This window comes from Petaurus breviceps, unplaced genomic scaffold (genome assembly GCF_028583685.1).
Source record: "Petaurus breviceps papuanus isolate PSGF00001 unplaced genomic scaffold, PetGlider_PUasm1.0 186, whole genome shotgun sequence".
NCBI lineage: Eukaryota > Metazoa > Chordata > Mammalia > Diprotodontia > Petauridae > Petaurus > Petaurus breviceps.
In genome coordinates, this window is record NW_027185798.1 from 14,577,659 (window position 1) to 14,605,038 (window position 27,380).

The 27,380-nt window shown below is 45.6% G+C and overlaps 1 protein-coding gene across 1 annotated transcript in view; it reads right to left on the reverse strand.

The window, feature by feature from the left end:
- LOC138162044 (S-adenosyl-L-methionine-dependent tRNA 4-demethylwyosine synthase TYW1-like) overlaps positions 1–27,380 on the reverse strand; it is a 255,701-nt gene that overhangs the window by 20,578 nt on the left and 207,743 nt on the right. Inside the window, exon 16 of the mRNA XM_069089149.1 lies at positions 4,567–4,734. Coding sequence (XP_068945250.1) covers positions 4,567–4,734 — 168 coding nt within the window. The remainder of the gene's footprint in view (positions 1–4,566; positions 4,735–27,380) is intronic.

A 27,380-nucleotide genomic window follows, 5' to 3' on the forward strand; every position in this document is an offset into this window, starting at 1 on the left:
CTCTCTCTCTCTCTCCCTCCCTCCCTCTCCCCCCTTCCCTCTTCTTCCCTTCTCATATACATATATATGTGTGTGTATACACATATTTAATTGTTTACTAAGCACTTGCATCTTTTTCAGCTCATGTATATATGTGTCCATATTCCTACAATGTCGTTTGATTTTCACAGTAAATCTTGTGAGGTCGGGGCTATTACTAGCCTCACTTGACAGGTAAGAAATTGAGCCTCGGGGCGGCCACGTGGCTCAGCGAGTAAGAGCACCGGCTCCAGTGTTGGGATGACCTGGATAAAATCCAGGCTCAGATACTCAGCACCACACCCTGAAATAACTGGCCGTGTAACCTTGAGCAAGTTACTTAACCCCAATTGCTTTAAAAAAAAAAAAAAAAGAAAGAAATTGAGCCTCTGCGAGGTCAGAGTGACTGGTCCACAGCCACTCTGAACCAGCCCCAGTCTCAGCTGTCACACTACCCTGCTTTTCCCCACTGCTTCTAGTCATTGGCGGCTCATTCTTGAGAGCGATGCGCTGAGAATTAACAAGGGCAACGATGGCAGGAAGGAAGATTATATCCAACTAATTGGAAGGGCGATTTTAACTGCGTGTGGCACCATGTAACTTTTACTTTGAATACCTAGAAATCCAGAGTAGAGACCAGTGTCTTCACTATGGACTCACAGGAAGATACTGATAGAAAGCCCTAGAGGCCAGACTTGGTAATATAATCCATCCTTACTCATACATATTACAGTAAACTATCTTAATAAATACAATATTTTTTTACATGTTCACATAAAACAGCATTAAACAAATTACCAGTAATGAGAGCTCAGGCAGTCAGATTATGCAAATTTGGCTCCAAGGCTGCTGTCACCATCTGCCAATAGAAACGTCTGCCTGGGTAAGTTCTAATAACCAATTAAGTGACTATGGATATTTTCTTTGGCCAGTTTTTCTAGTTCTAGCCCAGGATGAGAAGGATCTGGGTAAGAACTAAGTTGGCACCCAAACCCACTCAGTCCTGTGTGTGACTCGTCCTTGGACACATCCACAATTGGTACTTTTAATCACACAGACCTTAAATTTTGGTGAAGAAAAAAACAAAGAGAGCCTATAGGCATTAAGGACGTAACCGAGTATGGTATGATATGAAAATGGCAACTCCGTCTTGTGAAATACACCGGGATGACCCATCATCTCACAGGACAACACATCCAGCACTAAATATCTGCCCAGCCCCTGGTTGGCCCCAAAGAGGCTCCCACTCCCTCATTTTCTCTTTCTGCTCATTATAAGCTCATGCTTCAAGTTATCCAGGCTCCTAATCTTGGAGTGACCTTTGACTTGCCCCCCATTTAGCCCTCACTGTAGCAGAGGTTCTTAACCTGGGCTATAAGCCACCACCCCCCCACCAAGGGTTGGTGTATGGATAGATTTTAGGGAGCTCATGAACTTGAATGGGAAGAATTATATCTATTTCAATATGCTTGTTTTCCTGTGTAATCTGGAATATTTTATTTTACACAATGAAAAGCATTCTTCTAAGGAAGGGTCTCCCACAGGGGGCTGTAAAACAAAACACTTTACGAACTCCTACACTCTGGTCAGTTAGTCCCCAGATCCCTCCAATTCTTCCTTTGAAATAGAGCCTGATGCTGGAAAGAACAATGGGCTTGATAACCAGGCACCTGGATTCAAGTCCTGAGCCCAGTGCTTACTAGGGCAAGTTCTTGCCGAGCCTCAGTTTACCAGTCTCTAACATGGAGAGGATATTTGCATGTTCTAACTCCCAGGGCTATTGTAAGGAAAGTGCTTTATAAAACACTAAATGGGCAGGACATTTTTGTTCTTATCCTAAAGAGCATTTATCTTCTTCTTCATTCCCATGCTACCCAAGCCTAAGTACCCAGGACCTCAGAGCTACAACCAGTGCCTACTCAGCATCCTGGATATGATTCTCTTTGCTCCCCAATCCACACTAATACTTCTCAAACATGGATCCTCATTAGAAGATCACAGGCTCAGAGATGGAAAGGATTTTAGAAATCATTTAGTCTTCCGCTACTTTTACAAAAGAGGAAACTGAGACCCAGAGATGTGACGTGACGTCCCCGGTCACACCAGCCACGCTTCTGATCACAAACCTGTGAGTCACAGGGGTCACAGGCAGAACCAGGGGTAGCCCCCCCCACACTTTGCCGAGGCCCTCACGGGCTGGCCCTCAGGACTCTCCCCTCCCACCACAAGGCAGCATCTGCTCTAGTCAGTCTCCTCACCCCTCCTCCACCCTCCCCTCTGTCCTTTACCCTGGGAAGCCCATGTTTGCCCCACAAGTGCCCCCCCCAGCTCTCCTCCACCCCAAACAAGCAGCACTCCTACAAGAACCTCTCCTCCTCTCCAGCCCCTGCTGATTCTTCCTTGAGCTAAGCTGCCGTGCCGCTCTGGGTCTACACCACACAATCTTACACTTAAAAAGAGACTGCTTTGTTTTGTCTTCTGAATGAGTGGCCTGGGTCAGAGTCGTCCAAATTCAATTCAGTTCAAGACAGGCACGGTGGGGTGGGCAGGCTGGAACACACAGCCAATGAGAAACCACAAATAACAGAAGCAAAGGAGGCCAAGAAGGAACGGCGAGAGGAAGAGCCGCTGGGCTGGTTCTCTGGCAAGGGTGAGGAACGGCAGAGAGACCTTCATGACATCAGGGGAAAATGAGGACACTCTCCAGCTTATTGGATGGCCCTGCTATAGAAGACAGTCTACCCAGGTGAGGCAGGCATGCATGGGCTGCAATCTGCATCACTGAAGGGAACTCATAAATCCTCCAGCACAGTCCACCTGCCCAAGCTCTTCCTGTCTCTGACCTCCTGAGTGGCATTCCTGACGCCCCCAAACCACATCTAGGACTACCCTGATAGGGCCCAAGAGTGGCAGCTCCACTGTCCTTGATGTAGAGAAAGCTGTTGGTGATTTTTACAAATCCTTTCCACTTTTCCTCTCTGAATGCCCTTGGAATGCCTTTAACTGTGTGGGTGTCTTGCCAAGCTTTCTCTGAGCTAGTTTTATCCGGCACTGATTTTCACAACACTCTGAGATTACCGATACTGTTCAAAATGATCCATCATCTTGATTCATGAGACTTAACAGCCAAATTTACATTCTAGACTGGGTGTTGCCTTTTGCAAACATCTCTTTTCCATCTGACAAATAAATCAGATGTTTGCCAACTAATGCACTTTCTGGGCTCTTTTGGTCTCCTAATTGTGGCGACTAATTTACACTGGTTAAACTTTTCATAAAATTATTATAATTACTGTCAATGTCATTTCTGTTGTCCATTTCCCATTTCCAACTGGCTATGCACAAATCCAGAAGGGTCCTGCAGTGGGGTGGGGGTTTGGGGGCAAGGGGAGAGTTTCTTCATCATCTACTAAAGCACAGGGATTAATGATAAAATTACATTTAAAAAAAAAATGAAGCCCTTCAAGTAAGTGACCTCATCTAAGGAAATGACACTGAGAAACTAGAAAATTAAATTCAATTTTTAAAAAAGTAGTTACAATAGGTTTAACTATTTGGCAAGCTAACCATCCCCCTGGCTATTCACTTATATTTCAATTATCTGACGGTATTTACAAGATATCTTCGTTTCAAAGAAACTGCAGGTGTGATCACAGAGCAGCTCTTGCTTCCAAGTCTGAAGTGTCTGAGCAGAGGAGGGGCAGGCAGCCCCTACATCTCGTGCGTTTGCACAGATCCAGAGGACTGTGAAGTCAGAATCCAAGTGTTTGGCTTTTGTTTTGGGCCATTCCCTGGAGAAGCGGTTCTGGAGGCAACTCAGATGCCGCTATCTGTTTGTTCAAGCAAAGAGCTTTCTGTGTTTAACATGAGCAGAATTTTATCTTGCACAGAAACTGTTTATTTATGGAGAAGAGGAAACATAGGTCTGCTGAACTTTGACTAGCTTAAAAAAAGAACTAAGACAATCATTTGGATAACAGCTCGAATACTGGCTTTCTGATTTGGGCTGCTGGCCATCATCATTATTACTGTTTTAAATTTTTAAAGGGAGGAAAGGCATTGTTTATGGAAGAAAGCCTGTATCTGGACATCAGCCCTCTCTGACAGTGGTGAGATCAAAATGGAGGGGGCAGAATCATCAGGAAAACTCTCTGGGCACCTGGAACTCTAAGTGATCCAGCGGATGGCAAATGCTTTCCTTTTTTTCTGACGGGTAGAAACTCTCATCACAGGGTTGTTTACTATTCCTGAGTTTTTCTCCCTCGCATCAGGCAGGGGACTAGAGGGGATGACAAGGGCAGTTTCTGAGCATGCAGTTGTCTTACAGATTGCAACCCAGCGAGTGCAGGGGCACCCTGGGGATGGCTTAGCAAGGAGGGAGAGACGCAGACAGGCGCAGAGCAGCCCGGCTGATGAGGTCACTGGAAGGAACTCTGCAAAAGCACAAAGATGAGCTGTAGAAAAGGGGCGAGAAAAGGCGTATCAGGTATCCCTGATGCAGGAGGAGAGCAGGCACCAGAGGGGAGAGTGCTTTCCAGTCAGCCTTACCTTGGTGTGCGCAATCAGAAGGCAATTGGAGTGTTCATGCTCACAAGCGATTTCGTAGCTGGGGAGCAGATCCACGAGGTCTTCCACAAAGCGTATCACCTCCTCATGCCAAGGCACATTGGCCATGGTGAGGCTGCTGGCAGAGCTTTCTCCACAGTAGGTCACACCCTATGGAGACAGAAAAGCAGGGAGGGTGAGAGCAGGTAACCAACCGCCATCATGGACCAGCCCGAAGGCAACACAAAACTGGAAAAGGCTTTAGTCCAATCCTTCATATTACAGGCGAGTAAAGATAAGCACTGAAGGTCACAGCTAGTCAGTGATGGCCCCAGGACTGGCGGCTACATCTCCTGACTCTTCCCTAGTCCACTCTTCTTTGCCCCATGAAACCACTTTCCATGAGCTGGATATCTGAAGGGTTATTTGTCAAAGTTATCCCATGCTTTATACCCCTTATTATATATATATATACAGAGCATCATTTCAATAGCTATCACATCTTCATCTGAGAATCTCAATGCACGATAATATTTCATGTAATACTCAAAGTCATTAGTCCATGATGCATGGAATATTCAATAGTTTCTCAACAAAAATTTCTTGATTATTTGTTATAACTCAATAAACTCCTGTTTGGAGGAGGGGGGAGAGGGGGCATGGTTTGGGAATGGGCCTGCTTAGCGATCTCTGGAGGTCCTTTCAAACTTATAAGCAGACGACTCTTTAAGGGAAACAATGCCTTATTTCATTTTACAGATGGAAAAATTTCAGCACAGTCACTCAAAGACTAAATCGGAGATTCTTCACCCTTTCTATCTAGTCTTATGAAGCCTAAGGTGTTTAATGCATAAAATAAAATACACAGGATTATAAAGGAAATTAATTATATGGAAATAAAGAAGTAGTTTTCCCCATTCAAGTTCATGAACCCCCTGAAATCAATCCACAGATCCTAATTCTAGGGGTCTGTGGTCCCAGGTTAAGAACTTCTGTTTACAATGAACTATAATATTATAATTGCCACATTACTAAAAAGATTAGGCTTAATGCTAATGTCGGTAGAATTTTTCCTTGGAAATTTTCTTAAAGATATGTAAGGACCATTGTTCTAGAGAAAGAAGGGACCTGATAAGTTGGTTGGTCTAACCCTCTTATTTTGCTGATGAGGAAACTGAGTCCCAATGAGATTAAGTGATTCACCAGAGGGCACTGGGGGATTAAGTGTCAAAGATGCAGTTTGAACCAGGTTTTCTGACTCCCCAGTCAGTGCTTTTCCCATACTACACCCTTTGATGATTAACAAGGCTGCTGATTATAAGAAAAATAATAAATGTCCCCTTACATTTGTAAGCACCTAGAAGGCAACAGCCATTTTAGCTTTGTCTTTGGACCCCAGACACCTAAGGAAAGGAGACAGGCCTATAGAATATATAGAAGTTGCATGCCTATATATAAATACTTTTTGCAAGAAAAAAAAATCAGGAGACCCTGGACATGGAACACATAAAATAACATAACCAAAAATGAAAGTGATATTTTAACAGACAGGGGGAAAATTGCTGTTGGGGTGTCATTCACAAATTGGCTGTTGCTGTGCAGTCATATCACAGATTGTTAAAGCAAAGATTCAAAATTAACATAAAACTGTAAGAATTATGAGGAAAAAAATATGGCATACAATTAAAACTACTCCAACATGAACTATTTAAATGAGCTGTTGGTGCAGAAAACTGGGACATAGATGGGAAACAGGGACTGACATGGTTTATCACAATTTCCCAAGGAAGTTTAATGAATGCAAATCAATTGCCATAATGAGGAGTTCAAAAGAGCCTTGAAACTACATTGGTCAGCAATCCCCTGAAGTACATGCCGACCACAGAGACCGATAGAAAAGCTGAAGGCAATCACGATCTGAAATACAACTGCATTTGTAAAATGTTACAAGGCTGACTATAAGATATCAGTAAGCACCCAACTCACACGCTGACTTTTCCATCTCGGTTAAGTTTTTATGATAAGAATCTCTACATGCACCAAAGGCATCCTTGAAGAATATGTGTCAGAAGGCAACAGGCAGGCTTCTGCAAAAAATACTCCATAGCAGACCACAACTTTCCTGTCACATAACGGACTGAACAGCACAGAGAATGCAAGATGCCATTCTTATTGTGACTGACAACAAGCATTCCACTTGGTAGCAAAAAATGCCACCTTCTAGGCTTTATTATAATACAGTGCATATGTAAAAATCATACATTATTCTTTGGCAAAATGCAACAAAAGAAATCACTTTGTTTGGCAAAGGATAAAACAGGAAGGTGCACACTTGCCAAAGGTTCTCGCCACCATGATAGGGGAGGCTGAGTACAGAGTTCAAAATAAAGATGATCATGGCCTCCTTGGACTAATGCTGAAAGAGTCCTCAGGGGCCATCTAACCCAAAGCCCTCGACCTGAAGCCTGGAGCAGTGACGGCCCCAGCCAAGGCCAGAGGCCAGGACTGAACCCTTGTGCTTTGACTCCAGAGCCTGTGCTCCTTATACCACACCAGGGGACTCTACGTATGGTGAAATTTTGCATCTGCTCTTGTTTGTGGAGACACAGAGACAACTGCATCAAACGTGGAACCTCCAAAGCAAGATCCACAACCATTCCTAAGTTAAGCCCAACTATCCACACAGGAAAAGCCAAGAGGATGAAGAATGCTGGCTGTCCAGATTATGAAACACAGTTGGATGGAAAGCCCATAGAACTTGTGCGTCGGGATCTGTGTGCTGGATAGACACTGAAGGTGGATGATGAACGAGGAGTAAAACTGAATAGAAGAGCAGGTTCGATTCCCTTTAGGGAAATGGTAACGTTCTTTTAGTGACAGTGGATTTAACGAAAAGGAGCTTCTACCTGAAACAAAAATCCCTCTTCTGACATCAACACTCATCGAGTGCTGTTGTGCAGATGCGAAGGGAGGGAGAGAAGACTAGAGGACCAAAGAATTTAAATCAAACATCACCCAAAAGGCGAAGGGGAGGCTCATAGGAGGGGTGAGCAGGCCACAAAACATAGCAAATGAGGAATCACCCTGGAGGCAGAGTAATTCATGACTAGAAAAGGAGATGGGCCAATCACATGAGAAAAGAGACGGTGATCATCCGAGGGAAGAGTCTATATAGTACAATATCAAGAGGATGAGGGAAGGATGGGCAGACAAGGAGATATATGGGAAGACATGAACAAGGATCACAACAGAAGAGCAGGCATGGAGAGGTTGCAAGCTACATCACCAAAGGGCAAGCCCCTATCAGGACTGAGCCAAGACTGGAGTGCCCCTGCACCTAACAGACATTTACTGGAATGCACTATGCTCTGCTGTGGGAAGGGCAGTTTCTCCAAGAAGAAGACACTACCAGAGGATATCAGTTCTTGAATTCAGCTTCCCACCCAAAGCACCAACCACAACGTTTCTACAAAGTAGGTGTCATCTGGTCACGGCCATGGGTGAACAGCCCACAAAGACAAAAGAAAAATGTGCTAAAAATGGCAGGACTGGACTCCAGTCCAATGTTCTGATTCTGTGCTTTGAGAGAAAGACAAAGGAGGTTCACACCACAACACACTAAGAGAAGGCTACATTTAAAGAGGGAGGGATGAATGAATGAATGAATGAATGAGCGCGAATACACTGATTCAGCACTTACCATGGGCCAGGTACCGAGTGCTGGAGACACAAAGGCAAACAAACAAGAGGAGCTCACAATCTGACATAAGACACACACGTGGAGATGAGCCAGGGTGGGGGCGTGGGGGAAACTTGGAGCGTCAGTTCCTGACAAAGGCTGTCCTTCTACCTGCCCCCTTTGGGAGGCACCTCTGGGCACACGTCACGAGAGTTTACAGCAGGCCCAGAGATAGGCGCAGAGTTCACGAAGCATCTGTTGGTGCTTCTGCGGTGCTAACAGCAGAGGAGCAACCACCATCCACTTGGGCACATCCTCCTTCTAGTCGCTTCTGTGGCCTCTTAACGTAGGGGCCATGTGCAGGGCTGCCCGAGAAGGCACACCACAGAAATAACGATTCCCAGCACACAGTCCCCAAAGCTGACCATTCCTGGATCTCCAGAGTCCTCCAAACTCTCTCCAAACTGCATCCTGGAGACCAACACAGGATGAGAGAATTTATCCTTGGAAGAGACCTTGGAGGTCATCTTGTGCAATATCCGCCCCCCATTTACAGATGGAGGAATGGAGGTCCTGAGGAAGAAGCAGCAGGCTCTGTGTCTTTGTCTAGTGCTCCTTCCTCCCCACCATGCCCCACCTCAGCTCTCTCTGAAATCAGGCCACAGAAAAGATCCCAGGAGCTCAGAGCCCAAAATCCTGAAAGTCCACAGTAAGATTCACCTGTTCCGGCAACCAGCCAGTTTTCAAACACAAGTCATAATTTCTTGCACTACAGCCTACACACAATACAAAGCCACAGCTCTGGGAGGAATTTAACTAGAGAGTCAAATTCACCCCACTGAGACTACTCCTAGCAAGCTCTCTGAACAATCAAGTATCTCAAAGGAGCAGGGGGAAACAGTTCAATAAAAGAAAACCTCACTCAGACTGGGTCTGGGGTCTACCGATTTCCACAATCAATGTGAACAATTCCATGATTTGCCAGTGGGCATTTCACCAGCTAACAAGGCAGTGTGAAGAGGCATGGCAGACAGGCTGCTGGGCTTAGAGATGAGAAGATCTGGAACCAAGCCTTAGCTCTGATGCTTTCTAGTTGTGTGACCCTGGGCAAGTCACTTAACCTCTGTGTCCTTCCAGCATCTCTCAGACATTCCAGAGGCTAAAGGATGCATAAACAGAAGGTATTAGTGGAAGGAGTTTGCATGCTGATGGAACCATAACCAAATGAGATCGTATTTGTAAAAAGCCCTCAGCATGAGCTGGGCACACAAGAAGCACCATGTAAATGGGTACTCCTTCCCTTCCACCATTCTCCTCCTCTCATCACAATTTTCTGTAAATTTCCAAACGAGGCTGCTCTGGAAAGTCATTTTTAGTAGGAAATTCCCTTTCTTTGTTTTCAGATATGGGAATGATCTTCTAACATTCCACAGTGTTGCTGTTGTTCAGTCATTTTTGTCATGTCTGGCTCTTTATGACCCCACTTGGGGTTTCCTTGGCAGAGATACTGGAGTGGTTTGCCATTGCCTTCTCCAGTTAATCTTACAGATGAGGACACGAAGCAAGCAGGGTGAAGTGACTTGTCCAGGGTCACACAGCTAGTAAGTATCTGAGGCCAGATTTGAAATCAGGAAGATGAGTCTTCCCCACCTGAGGCCCAGCACTCCATCCACTGGGCCACCTGGCTGCCCTAACATTCCATTAGCCCACTGCATATCTCCTGGAACACCTGCCCACTGAAATCACAGAAGAGCCTGTGTCTGACCTTTCCTTCCCAACTTCCCCCAATATCTAACAGAGGTCTCTGTATAGCACAGAGACACAATAAATGAGGATGACTGATCATGAGACTAAACAGAAACATGAGAAGAAAAATAAATGCTCTTAGATTAGTTGGAAACCTTGAAATGGGAGAGAGAATTTTTTATCATGTTATTCAGAAAATTCTTTCTTGTCTCCGAGATTTGACCCAGTTCTACTAAAATTAAATTCCAAGTGATGCCACTCAACTTTCACTCACACAAAAGGGGAAAATTGGGGAGAAAGACAAGATGATTGAACCAAGTTTCTTAATTCTTGACTACAAGGAATCAGGAAAGATGGTTTGTTTGTTTTTTTAAACCAACACCAAGGTACATATGGATCTCATATGCAGGTAAGACCATTGGTAGAATAACATCTTATTTGCTGTGCAAATCACAACATTTAAAAACTTCAGACTTACTGAAACAATGAAAGGAGACAAACAGGACTTTACCAGTTCTGGAAAGTTGATTAATTCTCGAGGATCAATAGAAACTAGTTTACTGGATGCAGAACGATTCACTCTAGACATGCCTAAACTTTTTAAAACCAAATTAATTAATTAGGCCAATAAAGTCAATAACCACCATGTCAGCTGATACACTGCAATCTACTTCCTGTAAAATACTTAAAGACAGAAATGGATATTTTTCCTCTGCCAATTTCCATACTGGTCAAATCCAATTAATGTAAATTCAACAGCACTGTCCAGATGCTTTCATTGAACTGAAATTTCATTGTGATAGTTGCTGCTACAGCACATTCTCAGCAATCCAGAGCTGTCTTTCACAGACAGAGAAGAAATAAAGGTGGGTGGGTTTTTAGACTCCCTCGGGGAATTAAGGCGCAGAAGAAAACTAATGACAAAAAAAAAAAGAGTCTCTTGCAGGAATCTGGTCTCTCCTCCAACAGCTCCATAAGCTGGAATTTATAGAAGCACCAAGGCCAATGTCAAACTTAATTACATACTTAAAAATACTAGACCATAAAGGAATGACACTGTACTGATGCCACATTCGAGCTCAGAAGTTTCCAGTGTCACTGCATAAGATCTGGTTTCTGATGTTTTCCACCACCTAACCCAACCTCACTTTCTAGCCTTATCAAGCTTTCCCTAGAACTGGTTTACTTGCTGTTGTTCACACACAGCTTGGGCTTTCTCACCTGTAAATACCCTTGGCCTCTGCGCAGGCTCTCACCTCTCTTGGGTTCTAGATCCAGATGAAGGTATAGGACTCCAGGTAAATCACCCCCTCTCCAAACCCATTTCTTCATCTCTAAAACAAAGCAGTTGGACTACTCGGAAGAGAGATTAAAGACTGACCACCTCCAGTTCCACGGCCCTCATTCAATGCCATCATTTCTTAAACAATTACAGAGCTCCTACTACACGAAGGGGACAAAATTTCTACTTCTGTAAAATGAACTCAGAGTCAGAAGAAGGCCCTGAATCCAGGACTAGCTGACTCCAAGGGCAGCTCTCTGACCACAATAAAGCTGAGATGTGACAGACATGAAGAGAACCATAGGAGACCAGGCATCAGTCTGAGGAGATGAGCTGGGAAGGGCCCTGCAAATCACCCAGCCCAAACCTCTCATGTGACAAATAAGGAAACTGAGGCTCCAGGAGGGGAAGTGATTGGCCCAGATCTACACATGGGCAGAAAGCAGACCTAGGATTTGCACTCTGGTCCTGTCTCAAATCCAGGGTCCCTTCCACTCTACCAACCTACAACCTATCACGCTAGACCAAAAAAGAGAATCTTTGTGAAGCCTGTATCACAGTGTGTGGTACACAGTAGGTGCCATATAAGTGCTTATTTGTAGAATTCAGCCCTGAGGTCTGCCTCCAGGGCTCTTCTCCTGCAGAGATTTCTAAGACTGGAGGATCTCTAAGCATCCCCTGGAGGGTCCAAAGAGCTTGTCCTCCTCCTCCTTGCTCTGTGCTCCCTGACCCATAATTACCTCTCCTCCATCTTCTCCATAGAAACTTGGCACATGATACTTCCCAGGTCAAGATTCTTTGGAGAACCACAAAAAATGTGGGGGCAATGAAGTGAAACTGTTAGCCTAGAGAAGAGAGCAATGAGAGAAGGGTCCCAGGAAGTACACAGGCAGCGCCATACAGGGCAGACTGGAATGGAGGGACCATAGCAACCAGAAGACCAGTAAGAGGATGGGGGAAGAGGCAGCAAGAGGCTGAGTGAGAATGGAAAGGGGGGGATGGATGCAAGAGGTCGTAGGACCACATAGGGTTAGAAGGGACCTCAGAGGTCGCCAATGCCAACCCCCTCATCTGACAGATGAAAAAACTGAGGCCCAGAGAGATCCAGGGACTTCCCAGGGTGATATATCCTGTGAGGGGCTGAGGCAGCATCTAACCCAGATCTTCCTTCCTCCAAGTCCAGCATTCTATCCACTAACCCATGTTACCTCTAGTTTCAGACATCTTACAGACAGAATCTGTAGGACTTAGCAACTGGCAGGGTCCACCAGGGCTAAGAAGAGAACGATGGTTTTTCAAAAGAAATAGAAGAGGGGTAAGTTTTGAAACAAGGCAGAAAGTTATAAGAAACCATGTGATAATGATTTGCACTGCAATGTTATCTGCACTGATACGGGTCCCATCTGGCTTTAAGAAATGCAAAAGTAAGAGTGTAGTCTATATTCAAACTATCTTGTGCTGACAGGCCTCCCCTTCCTTCTGCTGCTCACAGTCATGTCCACTATCTGCAAAGGAGCACTGACTACAAAAGCGGCATTCTTGAACCTATTTTTAGTTCTACCCTCTGTCCAAACAGGCTGATGCCAAGGCCAGGGTGACCCGAACATTTCATGAGGTAAGACATTCCCAGTTTTTTCCCTGCTTCAAAAATAACATCCTGGTAAAATCTTACAAATCAAGGTTTCTTCCCATAAGGGATACTTCAGCTGAATTACCCCTGACAAAATCTTGTCATCCCTCCCTCCAAACCTGGCGCAGACATACTTTCTGTACCTTTATGAAGCAAGCAAAGATGGAAGGATGCATTGGCTGGGCAGTCTCAGACTGACACTGACTAAGAATGCCCACACAGGCAGGGAGGACAGCGCCATCATCCTGACACACAGCCAGACGGGGCGTGAGGGGGAGACCTGAGCTGCTCGGCTTGCATTGATCCAGATGGCCATGCAGAAAGATGCCTGTTCATCGAAGGCGGGCTGGCTTTCACTGCTCTGCTGAAAATCAGCCACAGACTACCTTGTTCATTATATTGAGCAAGAAACGGTCTCTTCACTTCTAAACCATTGATTATAAATTCATTAAACCAAGTTCTACACGGAACAATAAGAGAAAAAAAAACAATAGCATGAATCAAAATATCTCTGAGCTATGGTGAACGAAAGCAGAGGATAAAACAGCCGCACGGAGATTTCACCTCCAAGTGGGTAGGAAGCTTCAGGAAATGATCTGTTGATGTGTCAAGTGCACTGTAATAAAAATGTACTTTACTTGGATTTAAATATTACTTACAAAGACTGAATTATCCATATAACCTGTCACACAGGGGCTCCTGGTGGGAACTGATTTGCTGAAATTGCTTTAACCATTGATGAGCTCAAGCTGGGAGGTCCACGTGAAGCCACATGATTGCAGTGCTGACCACTGTTACTTTAAGAGATCTACCGTAAAGGAACAGCTGTCATAAAGGGAGATGACCCACAGGGCTGAATGTGGGAAAGACACAGGCCTGGTCCAGTGAGGGCTCTCATTCCACCTTTGGAGGTGTCCTGCAAGTCCAATCACAGCCTGTGGAACATCATAATTATGTGCAGGAAAAGCCTGGGCAGACAACTTGGCCTCCACGGTGGGACTGAGATACCCCAGACACGATCATTATAGAATGATGCAACTGTTCTTAATACCTTTAAAAAAAAAAGCCATTTAAGGGGAAATAAATGGGACCATTGTAGCATTCCAAAACTGCAATCACACCTCTAGGAGCTAAAGAATAAAGCCTGCCTGAAAAGGTTTTCATGCTGGTCAGACCAGCCAAGAGGCCACTGCAGTCAAAGCACACTTCAGCTAATAGATACTAAAGGACTGCAACTTCTTTTAGTTTACACACAGTCAGAAGACTGGAGTTTAAATCCTACCTCAGACTTTCTATGTGACCCTGGGCAAGTCACTTAATCTCTGACTCAGTTTCCTCATCTGTCAAATGAGGTTATAATAGCACCAACTTCCGAGGACTGCCAGGAGGATCAAATCGCCTCACATGTGAGGGAACATACATGTAAAGCACTATGCAAGCTTTGAAACCCTCCATGCAAAGGTCCCTCTTAGCACAAGGATTAGACCATCAGAAGGCCACACTCAGTCCACTGGCCACTCCCGCCTCCAGGCTGACAACGCGGAGCCAGCCTGGCTTCATCAAGACAAGTCATACTAGTTTCACTTTATTTTTTTCATAGTTCTTTTCCTTTGGTCTGTTTCTTCTTTCACAACATGACTAATGTGGAAATAGGTTTTACATGATTGCACATATGTAACATATATCAACTTGCTTACCATCTTAGAGAGGGAGGTGGGAAGGGAGAGATGGAGATCATTTGGAACTCAACATTTTTTTCAATGAATGTTAAAAATTGTCTCTACACATAATTGGAAAAAAATTAAATACTACTAAAAAGTCATGCCAGACTCCCTTATTTTCTTTTGTGATGGTACTAAAGTACTAGATATAATTTACTTGGATTTCAGTGAAGCATTTACAAAATATGTCATGCCTTTGGACAAGAAAGACAATCATATAATTCATTATTTTTGAAACTGACTGAAGGACCAGACTCTAAGAGTCTTCAATATCAATATGGCAGGAGGGGGGCAGCTAGGTGGTGTAGTGAATGGAGCACCAGCCCTGGAGTCAGGAGGACTTGAGTTCAAATCTGGCCTAAGACACTTGCTAGCTGTGTGACCTTGAGCAAATCAACCCCAATTGCCCTACCTTCCCCCATCCAAAAAGACAAAAAAAAAAATTATTTAAAAAATATATGGCAAGGGGCGGCCAGGTAGCACAGTGAGTAAGAGCACCGGTCCCAGAATCGGAATGACCTGGGATCGAATCCAGGCTCAGACACTTAGCACCTACCCAGAAACACCTGGCCATGTAACTTTGAACAAGTTACTTAACCTCAATTGCTTAGGGGCGGCCAGGTGGCTCAGCAAGTAAGAACACTGGCCCCAGTGTCAGGATGACCGGGGGATCAAATCCGGGCTCAGATACTTAGCACCACACCCAGAAATAACTGGTCATGTAACCTTGAGCAAGTTACTTAACCCCAACTGCTTTAAAAAAAAAAAAAATATATATATATATATGGCAGGAGGAGGTCTCTAGTGGAAGGTCCCAGGGAACTTGCTTTGTTCAGTGCTGGCTAATACATATATATATTAATAAAGGTAGAAATGGCGATGTTTACTGAATTAGAAGACAACACCAAGTTGGGTAGAAGAATAAGGACCCAAAAAGATTCTGACAGCTCTAGGATGAACCTAGCAAGATGAAATTCAATAGGGACAAAATAAAGTCATACACTTAGGCTCCAATAAAGAACACAGTGGGAGAGGCACGCCTCACAAGGATCTGAGAGCCTCAGGAGTCAGCAGGGTGAGGCAGAGACCACACAAGCCACCAGACAGTGGGCTGCAGTAAGGGGGCGGGCCTTCCCACAGTAAGGGGGCGGTGACCCCCCGGGCCCCACCCTGATCAGACCACATCTGCAGGGTCAGGTTCAGTTCTGGGCACCTTTGTTTGTGAAGGACATTGAGTGACCCCAGAGATCATCCAGAAGACCACAATCAGGATGGTAGGAGGCCTTGAGTCCATGACATTTGAGGATTGGTGGAAAGACCTGTGGAAGTAATTTAGCATAAATAACAGAAGATGAGGAGGAAGGGAGGGACTTGGCAGTGTTCTACGACGTGAATGACTGCAGAGCCAGGAGCAATGCACGGAAGAGCCTGAGATAAAGCAAAGGCTGGGAGAGCTTAATTTCAGGGAAGAAAATTCCTCAGGACCAGAGGTGACCCAAAGTGGAATGGCCTACCTATGGAGGGGGTGGGTTCTCTCTCCCTGGAGGTCTCAGAGTAGAGATGTCAATGTCATTTGTCCAATATGTCAGAGCAGGGATTCCTCTGGGTCTGGGTTGGACTAGGTAGCCCCTGAGATCTTTCAAACCTTAAAATTCAATGATGCTGATGTAATGACTCTGGGCATTCTCTGTAACAATGTAAGCTGCTGAGGGCAGGGACAATTTTATTTTTGATTCTGAATCTCCATCACTCATCACACTGCCTTGAAGGTTCTAGGTGTTTATTCAATTCAAAGTCAATTCAACTCAACAAAACATTTATTTAAGTCACACAGTGTTTTAAAAAATCAGGGTGATAATATTCGTAGTATCTGAGTCAGAGAGGGCTATTGGGAGGATCAAGGGAAATAATAAAGGACTTGGAAAATTTTAATCGGTTAAACCCCAACAAGAAGCAGATCTCAACGAAGCTGTCCATAAAGGGAACTGTCATATTCACACCTTCCAGTTGGTACTTAAAACTGTGATATGCATGATAACGTTTTCCTACAAACAGGAAACTCACTGTTACAGCCTTGTGAACTGCTGGCAAACCACCTTGCTTCAGGAGATCAAGGTCCAGAGATCCTTTTCACTGTCACTGCCTGAGAATGACTGTTAGGAATTCAGGACGCTGGGCTCAGTCTGTTTTATTTGGTATCCTAACTAAAATTGACTGCAGAGACCAAGGCCCTCCTGGGACAACCTAAAAAATTGCTTTGCTTTTGTTCCTAGTTTGATGGAGAGAGAGGGGGCCGACTTCATTATTCTGTCAGTGAAAAACTGTCCAACTCAACACACTTTTACAGCATGGAATCACTGGCCCCTTCCACAAAAGAAGTTGATCCTCTCTACTAATCTAATCTGAAATTCTATCAGGATAGTTAGCATTTCTCAGCCACTCAAAGGATTAGAAATCAGCTGAAAAACTGGTTTTCTAATACCTCTGAGAATTAGAATTAGTCTTGATAAAGGTCTTAGGAATACAGGTCTTCCTCTGAAATCAGATCTCTCTGAAAGGAATGCACACACACACACACACACATACACACAAACAGACATTTATTAAGCACCTATTATGTATCAGGCACCTTGCTAAGCACTGGGGATACAAAAAAAGGGACAAAAGACAGTCCTGCCCTCTAGGAGCTTACAGTCTAATGGGGGAGAGAGACAACATGCAAACAAATATATACCAAGCAAGCTCTATGCAGGATAAACGGGAAGGAAGGATGAGCAGGAAGACACTGAAGTGAAGAGGGGAAGAAGGCTGGGAAAGGCCTCCTGGAGAAGGAGAAGGCAGTAACCAGAGTGAAGGAGGGACAGTGCTCCAGGTATGGGGGAGGGCCAGAGAAAAGGCCCGGAGCCAAGAGATGGAGTGGCCTGTTTGTGGCCAAAAAGCCAGCGTCATTGAATCAAAGAGTACCTGTCTGGGAGTAAGGTGTAAAAAGACTAGAAATAGTTATGAAGGCCTTTGGATGGCAAACAGAGCATTTTATATGTGATCCTGCAGGCAGCAAGGAGCCACTGGTGTTTACTGAGTAGAAGGCAACATGGCAGACCTGTGCTTTAGGAAAATCACTTTAGTGGACAAATGAAGGATGGATTGGAGTGGGGAGAGACATGAGGTGGGCAGACCCACCAGCAGGTATGAGGTGATGAGAATCTGCACCGGAGCAGGGGGTGGGGTATTGTCAGAGGAGAGAAGGGGTGCATTCAGCAGTCCTTGGCAACAGCTTGGACGTGGGGGGTGAGAGATAATGAAGATTCCTTGGTGACTCCTAGGTTTTGAGCCTGAAGGACTGGGAGGATGGTGTTGCCCTCTGCAGTAACAGAGAAGGGGGAGAGAGTTTGGGGGAAAGATCATGAGTTCAGTTTTGGGCATGCTGAGTGTAAGATGTCTACTGGACATCCAGCTGGAGATGTCTGAAAGGCAGCTGGAGATGCACACACCCGTACACACGTCTATACTGAAGAACAACACTGATTATAATTTTCAGTCAGGTTTTATACAATCCAAACTAAGGGCTTGGAGGAGGGGAATGGATCTGTGTCCTATGTTCAAACCAATACAGTATGTGAGGATCCTTTATCCCTTCAAAAAGCCACCAAGGTCAGAGACTGCCCAGAGTGGTAGAACTGGGACATGCAGCAAAGGAAGCGTCCATCAGCGAGGCTAACGGTATAATGGGGTCATGAAGATGATGCAAAAATAAAGTCACAGGAGACTAATGGAAAAGGCAAAACCAGTTACTGTCTTGTCAAAGGGTGCAAACATACCATTTAATTACCTTAATCAACCAGAGGCCCATTCCTTTATTCGACAAGCATTTATTAAGTGACAGGCAGGATGATGGGCCTGGGGACACAAATCAGCACTTGCCCTCAAAGGGATGGCATTTCAGTGCTCAGCCCAGTGCCTAACACACAGTAGGTGCTTCATGTTTATTGACTGATTGACAATGTAAAGAACTGACATAAACATAAATGAGGGAGTATAAAATAAGGGACCTGGGAGAACAGGACTTACAATTTACCCAAGATGAGGAAACTCTGTCTACAGATGTACACGGCTGCCTTTCTGAAATCAATAGGCTTAGAAAGGCGGGTAGAACACTTAGGAGACTGAGTGACTAGCCCAGGGTCCGACAAGCAGAGTGAGCCGGGGGGACTTCTGGGCTCCCCTTGTTCTCCACTCAGTGACCTGGGGATGGGCAGAGGAGGAGAGCCCACAAGAGCCAGAGATCAGAAGGAACCTGCTAGAGGAAAGGGCATCTGTGCTGATCCTGGGCTGATAGCCCTGGCAAAGGTGCGGACATGAGAGACGCACCCTCACACACACGGAACAGGAAGCATGCTCTGGTGCCAGAAGGCAGAGGACTCCCATCTCAGTCTCCTCTGCAGGGCCATCATCTCCATCCTCTGTTGGACTGGCATCCACACACACTCTGGGGGGGGGGGCTCCCCAAAGGCTCTGTACTGGCCCTTGTCCTCTCTTTGCCTCTCTCCCCTGGCAATGTTGTCAGAGGGTTCAATGGTCACCTCTCTGAAGGTGACCCCCACACATACATATATAAAAAAAAATATATATATATATATACATGCATGCATACATGTATATGTACATATACACACATGTCCATATACATGTGTATTTGCCATCCTTGGACTCTCAAATCCAAGCTCCAGTCCAGGAGAGAATCCAATGGGACATGTCCAATGTTTTGTTTATTTGTAGGCTTAGGAGGACTAGAGCTTTTCTCACAGCCACTGAGCTCTCTTTAACAGCAACCAGTATGTGCTGCCTTTCCTACCCCAATCAGGAGGCTTCCTGGACCTCATGAAAGCCAAAAACTCTCTAAAGCATGGGGCGGCCAGGTGGCGCAGCAAGTAAGAACACCGGCCCCAGAGTCGGGATGACCTGGGATCGAATCTGGGCTCTGATACTCAGCACCACACCCAGAAATAACTGGCCGTGTAACCTTGAGCAAGTTACTTAACCCCAATTGCTTAAAAAAAAAAACTTTCTAAAGCAAGAGTTCCTAACAAAATCCATGAAGCACTTGGGGGCTGGAGACAGATCTCAGGGAGTCCATGATCTTGAATGGAAAAAGAAAACTGCATCTTTGTTTCTATAGAAATGCTTTCCTTTGTATTTGATTTTATGCATTTAAAGACATGATTCTCAGACTATCTGCCAAAGGAGTCCACAAAACAAACATGGTTCTAAAGTCCCACTCTAAACAGTGGCTTCACTTTGAACAAGTGAACCATGTCAGTATTAAGAGCCCCATATTTAGGGCTTGTCCAAAAGAAACATTGGACTTGTGGCCACAGACATGCACTGCGTTGGCTGGAGTGCCCACTCAGGGGAGACATGCCTCACTCTGTGAGAGGTAGGAAGGGGGAGTAGAGGGCAGGGGGGTCCTTCCTGGGAAAACGTACAGACAGGGAAGAAGGAAGGCCGGGAGGTACACACGTATGCTCTTGGGGGGATGGTCCATGAAGCTCCATCTTCTCTTGTGGGGCTGTGACCACAGGACTCAGATTTAAAATCTTGCCCCGGGAGCTCAGAAGATCAATATCCCAGCCAGCCGCCCCTCCTGGGCCCACTGGCTTCACCTTACTCTTGCTGAGCTCACCCTGTTTTCCTTTCTCTGGTTTCACTCCAAGGGGGCTCATGTCTCCTTAAATAAATGACTAGAAGCAACAAGGAAATAATTCTTTGTCGAATCCCTCAGAGATGCTGGGTTAAGGTTCAGTTCACCAGAGAACTATGACACCTGGAGCCTGTTTGCCAACCTCATGGTTCTCCCTGGAACACACTTTACTGAAAGCCTAGATGCACAGAACGTTCATGCTTGCCTCCTGCCTCCCCCTCCTGCCCCTCCTTCATCTGTGAAACCTTTTAGTTTAAGGGAAAAGACTCAGAAACTGATCGGAAGTGGGCATTGAGGAAGAAGGACCTGGGCAGCCTGCAAGGACAATGATGCATCAAGAGGCAGAGGGGAGGCCTGGAGGGCACTTTGGAGGCCGGGAGGGAGAAGACTCCAAGTTCTGCTTTGCATACACTGGGTTTCAAATGCCCACAGGACATTCAGTTGGCGATAGGAAGAAGCACTTGGCAGGAGAGAGGCTAGCATTGGAAACAGAGGCCTCTGCACAGCTGAACCAATGGGAACCGATGATGTAACTAAGAAACATCATGAAGAAAGATGAAAAAGGAGCCTCTCATAGAACTCTGGGGCACATCTCACACAAGGGAGAGACAGGAACCATGATACAACAAAGGAGACTAAGAGGCAGGCGGGTGAGAGGACAAAAGACAGGAAAAGAGAGTGATCAACAGGACCAAATGCTACAGAGAAGTCGAGAAAGGCAAAGACTGGGAAAAGGCCACCGAGGTCAGCAACCAAGGCGAAGTGCTAACAACCGGAGCAAGCAGGCCGAGACGAGTGATAGGGCTGGGTGCCAGGCTGCAAAGGGACGAGAAGCGAGGGCAAGGAACAGCAGCCAATGAGAACAGACAGCTTTTAACAAGAGATCCATTACGTGTTCATCGCTTCTGAAACGGCATCGGGGCATTTCATTAAATGGCACTTCTGGATATTTGTCACATAACCAGGAAACGCTTATCCCATCGTTGATTACCATTTCTCTGGGCAATGATCAAATTGTTCAAATGTGATCTGATTAGGTTCATTTCTGCAATAAAAATAAAAACAATAATACCAGGGAGCTACTGTTTTCTAAACTGTGAAGAGAGTATGCTCCAGGACATCCTGGCTGTGCAAAGATTTACTCAGAGGTGGATGACAGAAGTTGTCTCGACACTCCCTCATTCAAGAGAAATGTCCCCACCCCCAAGTGAAGAGACGGCCCCTGCCAGAAATAACAGACAGGTGCTGTTCGAAGTACTTGCTTGGAATTGTAAATCTGCTGTTTGCGATTCAGAGCCTCCTCTTCCCATAAGAACTGTGTAATTTACTGTGGTTTAGCTCCCCTGCTAGTCCACAAAGGCCTGTTTAACCCACAATGTAGTCAAAATATTGTACATACACCACAAAAAATAACAATGGAAACTGCTGCAATACTTATAATTAAACAAAAACAATAAAAATTGTTTGAAAAATATTTTATCTTGAGTGCTAGTGCTTGGGGAAAACCTGGTTTATTTAGAGACTGAGGAAGCAGATACTTTCATGAAGTTTCTAGGCCTTATCTGGGGGCTTTGTAAGTCGATAAGGCCATTCCTTTATAAGTCAAATTTCATTTCAGAACTGTTTTCCTCGTCTTTGATCAAGGTATGTCATCGGAATAATTTCATCTATTCATCAATCATGGTTATGGTTGACTTTGAAATTCCAAATAAAATTTTTTAAAGAAAGATAATCAGAGAAGAGGGGAGAAAAGTAGGGGGAAGAGTGGAAAGGCAGACAAAATGACAGGTCCAAAGTTAAAGAGAAACAGGCTAAAAGAAGGAGGATAAATAAGGAGGATGGATGTAGAAAAAGCCCAGGCTCTGAAAGTGAACAACCTGAATTTAAATCTTGCCTCTGACACGATGTGCCTGGCCTTCCCGTCCCTGGGCCAGATACATGGGAGGGGGACCAGCTGACTATTAAGGTCCACCGAGTAAAGTCCAAATTCTCCAGCACAGCATTCAAGGCTCCCCACAAACTGTCTCCCACAAATCCCCTTCACCCACTCCATGTCTGTGCCAAAGCACTCATTCCCTTTCCCGGTCCTTCTGTCCAGCTGCCGCCCTGCTACATGCACCCTCGTCCTGTCCAGCCTTCCCAGGTCCGCTCCGACGTCTCCGAGTCCAGGAAGCTGTCCTCCATCTCCCCTGGCTCTCCCTACTCAGACTCAAATCCAGAAGGAATCTGCTTCCTCAGAACCCCTCAGGAAGTTACTTCTCCTTCTCCTGTATAGTTACTCTATCAACTTGTACCTGTAACTGAGTATTTAAGACAAATATTTCCATGGGGCCGACTATGCGTCCGGCACTGGCTAAGCACAGCACACTTATCTCAGCTGATCCTCACAATCGCCCTCTTGAGGTAGACGCTGTTGTTATCCCTATTTTACAGATGAGTAAAACTGAGTCTGTGAAAGGATAAATGGCTTTTCCAGCATCACACAGTGAAATCAGCATCTGAGGCCACATCTCTGCCAGGGCTTGCTGCTGGTGAGCTGAGTGTACGTCTTCCTCACCTTCCCGACTACAAACACCTCAAGGTCAAGGTCCAAGTCTCACTTGTGTCCAGCCCAGTGCCCTGTGTGCCGCACAGGAGCTGCAGCTGGGAGAGGCCCTCAGGCACCTCGTCTGAACCTTTTGGTTACAGGTAAATAACATAAGGCCCAGAGAACTGAGTGCCCTGCCAAGGTCACACAAGGAGTAGGAGCAGATCCAAGAGATGAAGCCAGGAGGCCTGACCCTGCATGTCCCCGCTGCACTGCCAGGACATTCTCTCGGTGTCCACTCTCTGCTCACCAATAGGAATCGGGACATTGAGAGGATCCTGTCTGTCACTGCGCAGTCTTCCTGCGCTCACTACAGTGTCTCTGGAGTGACTTCACTGTCCAGCAAGGCAGCCTGGGGGCTGGAAGCTACTTGAGATGGCTCTGGAAGGAGTTAGTTAAGATTCAAGAGATGAACTTTTATTATATTTCATGCCGGCTTTCCTTTTTTGATACACTCCATTTGAAAGTCAAATAAAAAATTGCTTGTGTTTATTATGAATACAAACAGACAGCCTACAGTGCAGAAAACAGCTCCCAGAGCATCATTCAAGGAGCTGTATGCTGGGACAGTTTACTCAGAATTGCTGGCGAACTCTGGGGCCCAGCTGCTCAAGCGTCAAGGACCGCCATTTTCGTGACTCATCTCCTCACTCCCCACGAGGTGTATTTACTTGTTTAAACTTCCAGCTTGGGATAATTCAGCCCTTTACATCAGAGGATCCAGAAATACTTTGCAGAAATCCAAAACTTTCCAGACTCTTCAAAATATCAACTAACTTTTATTATCTGGGGATAAAGCAGCTGATGCATCCCACCCCGTCCTTCCTCTCACTAGGTCTTCCTCCATTAGAATGAAGCTCCTGGAGGGCAGGGATCATCTTGCTTGCTTGGGTTTGTCTCCCCAGAGCTTAGTACACAGCAAATGCTTAATTAATGCTTCCTCCACCCATCTATCCATCCATCCTATCTGATGGCTATAATATCTATCCTGTCTCTCTAGGTACCTAGCTATCTGTCTGTCTATAATATCTATGCTGTCTACATTATCTCTCTTACTATCTACCTATATAGCTATGTTTATCTGTCGAGACTATCCATATGGCTATTTGTTATTTACCTATAATATTTCTGTTATCTGTCTTTAATATCTATACTGACATCTAGATGGTGATATCTATCCATACCAAGCTAACTGGCTATCCTAGTCTGAAAAACCTTTGAGCCTGCTTTTCCTGTCAGGTAAATCTGAACTGAAGAATAATCCTCATGATAAACCTCATCAGAATTCTCTTCCCTTCCACACTTCGGTCTTGCTCTAATTTACAAGCCTGCTAATGTCTCCCCAAGACAGAGAAGTGCCATTTTTTTTTTCTGTAGAGACATCTGACTTTTTTTTACTCCATACTGTATCACGTCAGTGCAGAAGGCAGAAATGCTATTTTCCTGGCTCAGCAAACTCTCCTCTTGCTGCTGATGGCCCCAGTGCCCCATACTGAAGGCTCCACCTCCCTTTGCTGGGCACTAACTGAAGCTGGTCACCAGCAGGTTTTCCCTCTGAATACATAACCAACAATGATTTAACCACTAGCTACTGCCTGATGTTGTGTCGGTTCACTGTACATTTGTATGTTTTTAACTATAATAATCAGCACCATTTTTCCGAGTAGGTCTGCAGCTTGTTTTCCTATAGAATCTCAATTGTCAGCTCTCTCGGTACCTACCCATTTATTTCTAGCTTCTGTGGCTTTTACATCCTTCAATTACACACTATTTCCAAATGGCATATTTGTCTTAAATATCCAAGTGGAAAACTTCACCTGCCCTGGGCCTTTGGACACACGCTGTTATGAGAACAGCTCATAGTGAAGGGAAAAAAGAAAGGTTTGCAAAAGACTCTTGGTAATGCTAATGAATACATTTATGTAGCCAAGAAAAAGCGACCCAGGAATTTTCTCCAAATCAGGCCTTTTAAAAGATGAAAATGAATTCTGAGGATTTAATTAATTCTAAATTTAATCCCTTCTTCTTTGGCTCCTGAGCACTGACAGTTTGCCCCCTAAAACATCTTCAAACGGAGCTGAGAGATGTTTAGCTGGGGGCTATTTTGACCTTTGACTCTTCGTATCTGCCAATAAACTCTGCTGGATTGCTGAAATTAAGCGTCTAATTACACGATTTCACAATAGTCATAATTGAGCTTCTAAATAATGCACGTGTCCTTTAAACCTGACATCTGGTGCAAGTAGAACCCAGAGAGGCCACAAGCCTGAAGTCTTCTCAAGGTTTCCCCTCCTCTGTCTTCAAGTCAAGCTCTAAAGTCATTCCCTGGTCTCGAGTCTCTTCTGCAGAAGGGGGTAGCAAGGCAATCCCTCAGGTCCCCTCCAGCTGAAGATTCTCTGAACATGATGCACCATTCTCCCAATAGCCTGCTGTTCGTGCTCATAAACCATAAACACAACCTTACTCTCAGTGATGAGAATCTATCCTGCATCACAAGGAACCCACCATGAAGTCCTGTGCACTCATAACAAAAGGGATCAAAGACATCCCCATTCTGCCTGCCTAAGTGCACATATCACACACAGGCTTGGAAGTTGGGCGCCTCCAGATCTGGGAGCCTTTGGCCACATCTCTTAACTCTTCTGGGAAAGGACGGAGTTTGACTGGCTGGTTTCCAAGGTCCCCACCAGCCCTGGACCCACAATCCTGTGCTGGTCCTTGAAGGAGACACAGAGATCTTTGAGAAACAGCCCGTCGTCATGGGGCTTCAGTCCACAGGCAGAGAGATGCCTGTGCCTAATAGGCCACACAATTGCATTAATGCACATTAGCTAGAAGGCTGACTAGATGAGGACAAGGGCCGGCAACAGACAGAAAGAGTTATACTGGGGAAACTCCCAAAGGCCAAAAGGCCCATCTCCAGGAGCTGCAGCTGAGATCAGGGCCCCGGAGGGCAAGCAGCAGCCGGGGGGGAAGGATCCTGTTTGTCACCACCAGCGCTGGAACCAAGGCACACACCCAAAACTCAATAAGCCCTAGCAGCAAGGTCTGCACTGAACCACAAACCAAAACAAGCCACGAGTGAGGGGGTCAGAACTCTGAACCAGGACAAGATACCAGCAGAGACACTTACGCAGCCTCAATGCCCTGGGCAGTCACAAGGCGGGTCAGGAGAGCTGGGAGCCTGACCATGGGCAGGTCACTAAGCAGTATGCTCAGGGTCCCAGCTCAGCAGCGCTCGAGGGGCTGCTCCCTCCCTCCTCCCCCCTCCTCTTGTTCTCTCCCTCTCTCTGTCTGTGTCTCTCAGAGTCTGTCTGTCTCCCTCCCCACCCTCTTTCCTTCCTCTCTCTCCTACTCTAGAGATGGCCTAGAGTCAAGGCTGTCCTCAGAGCACCTGGAAGCCCAGCTCTCTCGACCTTAGGGATGTGTCCAGCAGGGACATGTCATGCCTTGGCTTAGGCACCAGCTTTTCCGTGACCCTGTGAAGTGTACCAAGGGCCTCCCTCACAATAAGCCTGTGAGGGGAGAGGGCAAGGACTGGAGCCCCATTTTACAGATGGAGAAACTGAGGTTTAAGAGAAGCTAGAAAGCTGGCCAGGACCACAAGGTTACTACGTGGCAGATCTGGGGGCCAACCCAATTCACCCAGCCCAGAGCTGCTTCCACTTACATGTTCTGCTGCCCCTAGAAAGCTCCTAAAACAATCTGAGAGTCATTAACCACATGGCTGACAAAGACAGAAGGCTTGATTTCCTAGACAGATGGGTTTAAGGACAGTGTTATACTTATAAAAGAAGCAAGCCATGGGGATGCATTATTTGCATGAGTCCCTCTAGGAATGGTGACGTCTGTGCCAATGGATGTGTTCCCTAGGGACATAACTGGGGAAGCGCTGTGACTCGTCTGTACAGGTATTTGACACGGTGTATGTGTTTGTTCACATTTACATGAGTAGCTGTTGTTTTCCCTGATAGAATGTAAGTTCACCGAGGGCAGGGCCTATCATCCTTCTGTCACTGTATATTAGGGCCAGTACATACTGGGCACTCAATAAATGCTGGTTCAATTATGAACAAAAATGTCAGCACTGAGTAGGCACCGTGTACTGTAAACACTATAGTAGGCACTGAAGAGAAGACGAAATCAGCAAAGAGCCTCTACTCTGGTTGGGAAGGGGATTAAATCACATATTTATGAACAAATATAATTCAGAGCAAAATGTGAGAAATTCAAAGGGATTGAAGAAGTGTGAAAAGGAGACTCAGAGAAGTCTTCGAGAAGGAAGGGGCCCTGAGCCAAGCCTCAGAAAAAGGCAGAGATGGGCTGAGCAAAAGTCACAGAGAGGGGAGAAGGCAGGAGCGGCTGCAGAGGGCAGAGCAAACGGAGGAGAGTCGTCTGAGACAAAGCTGGGAAGAGGGGGCCGAAGTCTGGTGGGAGAAGGCCAGGATCAGGAGTTCATTTGAAGGTCAATGGG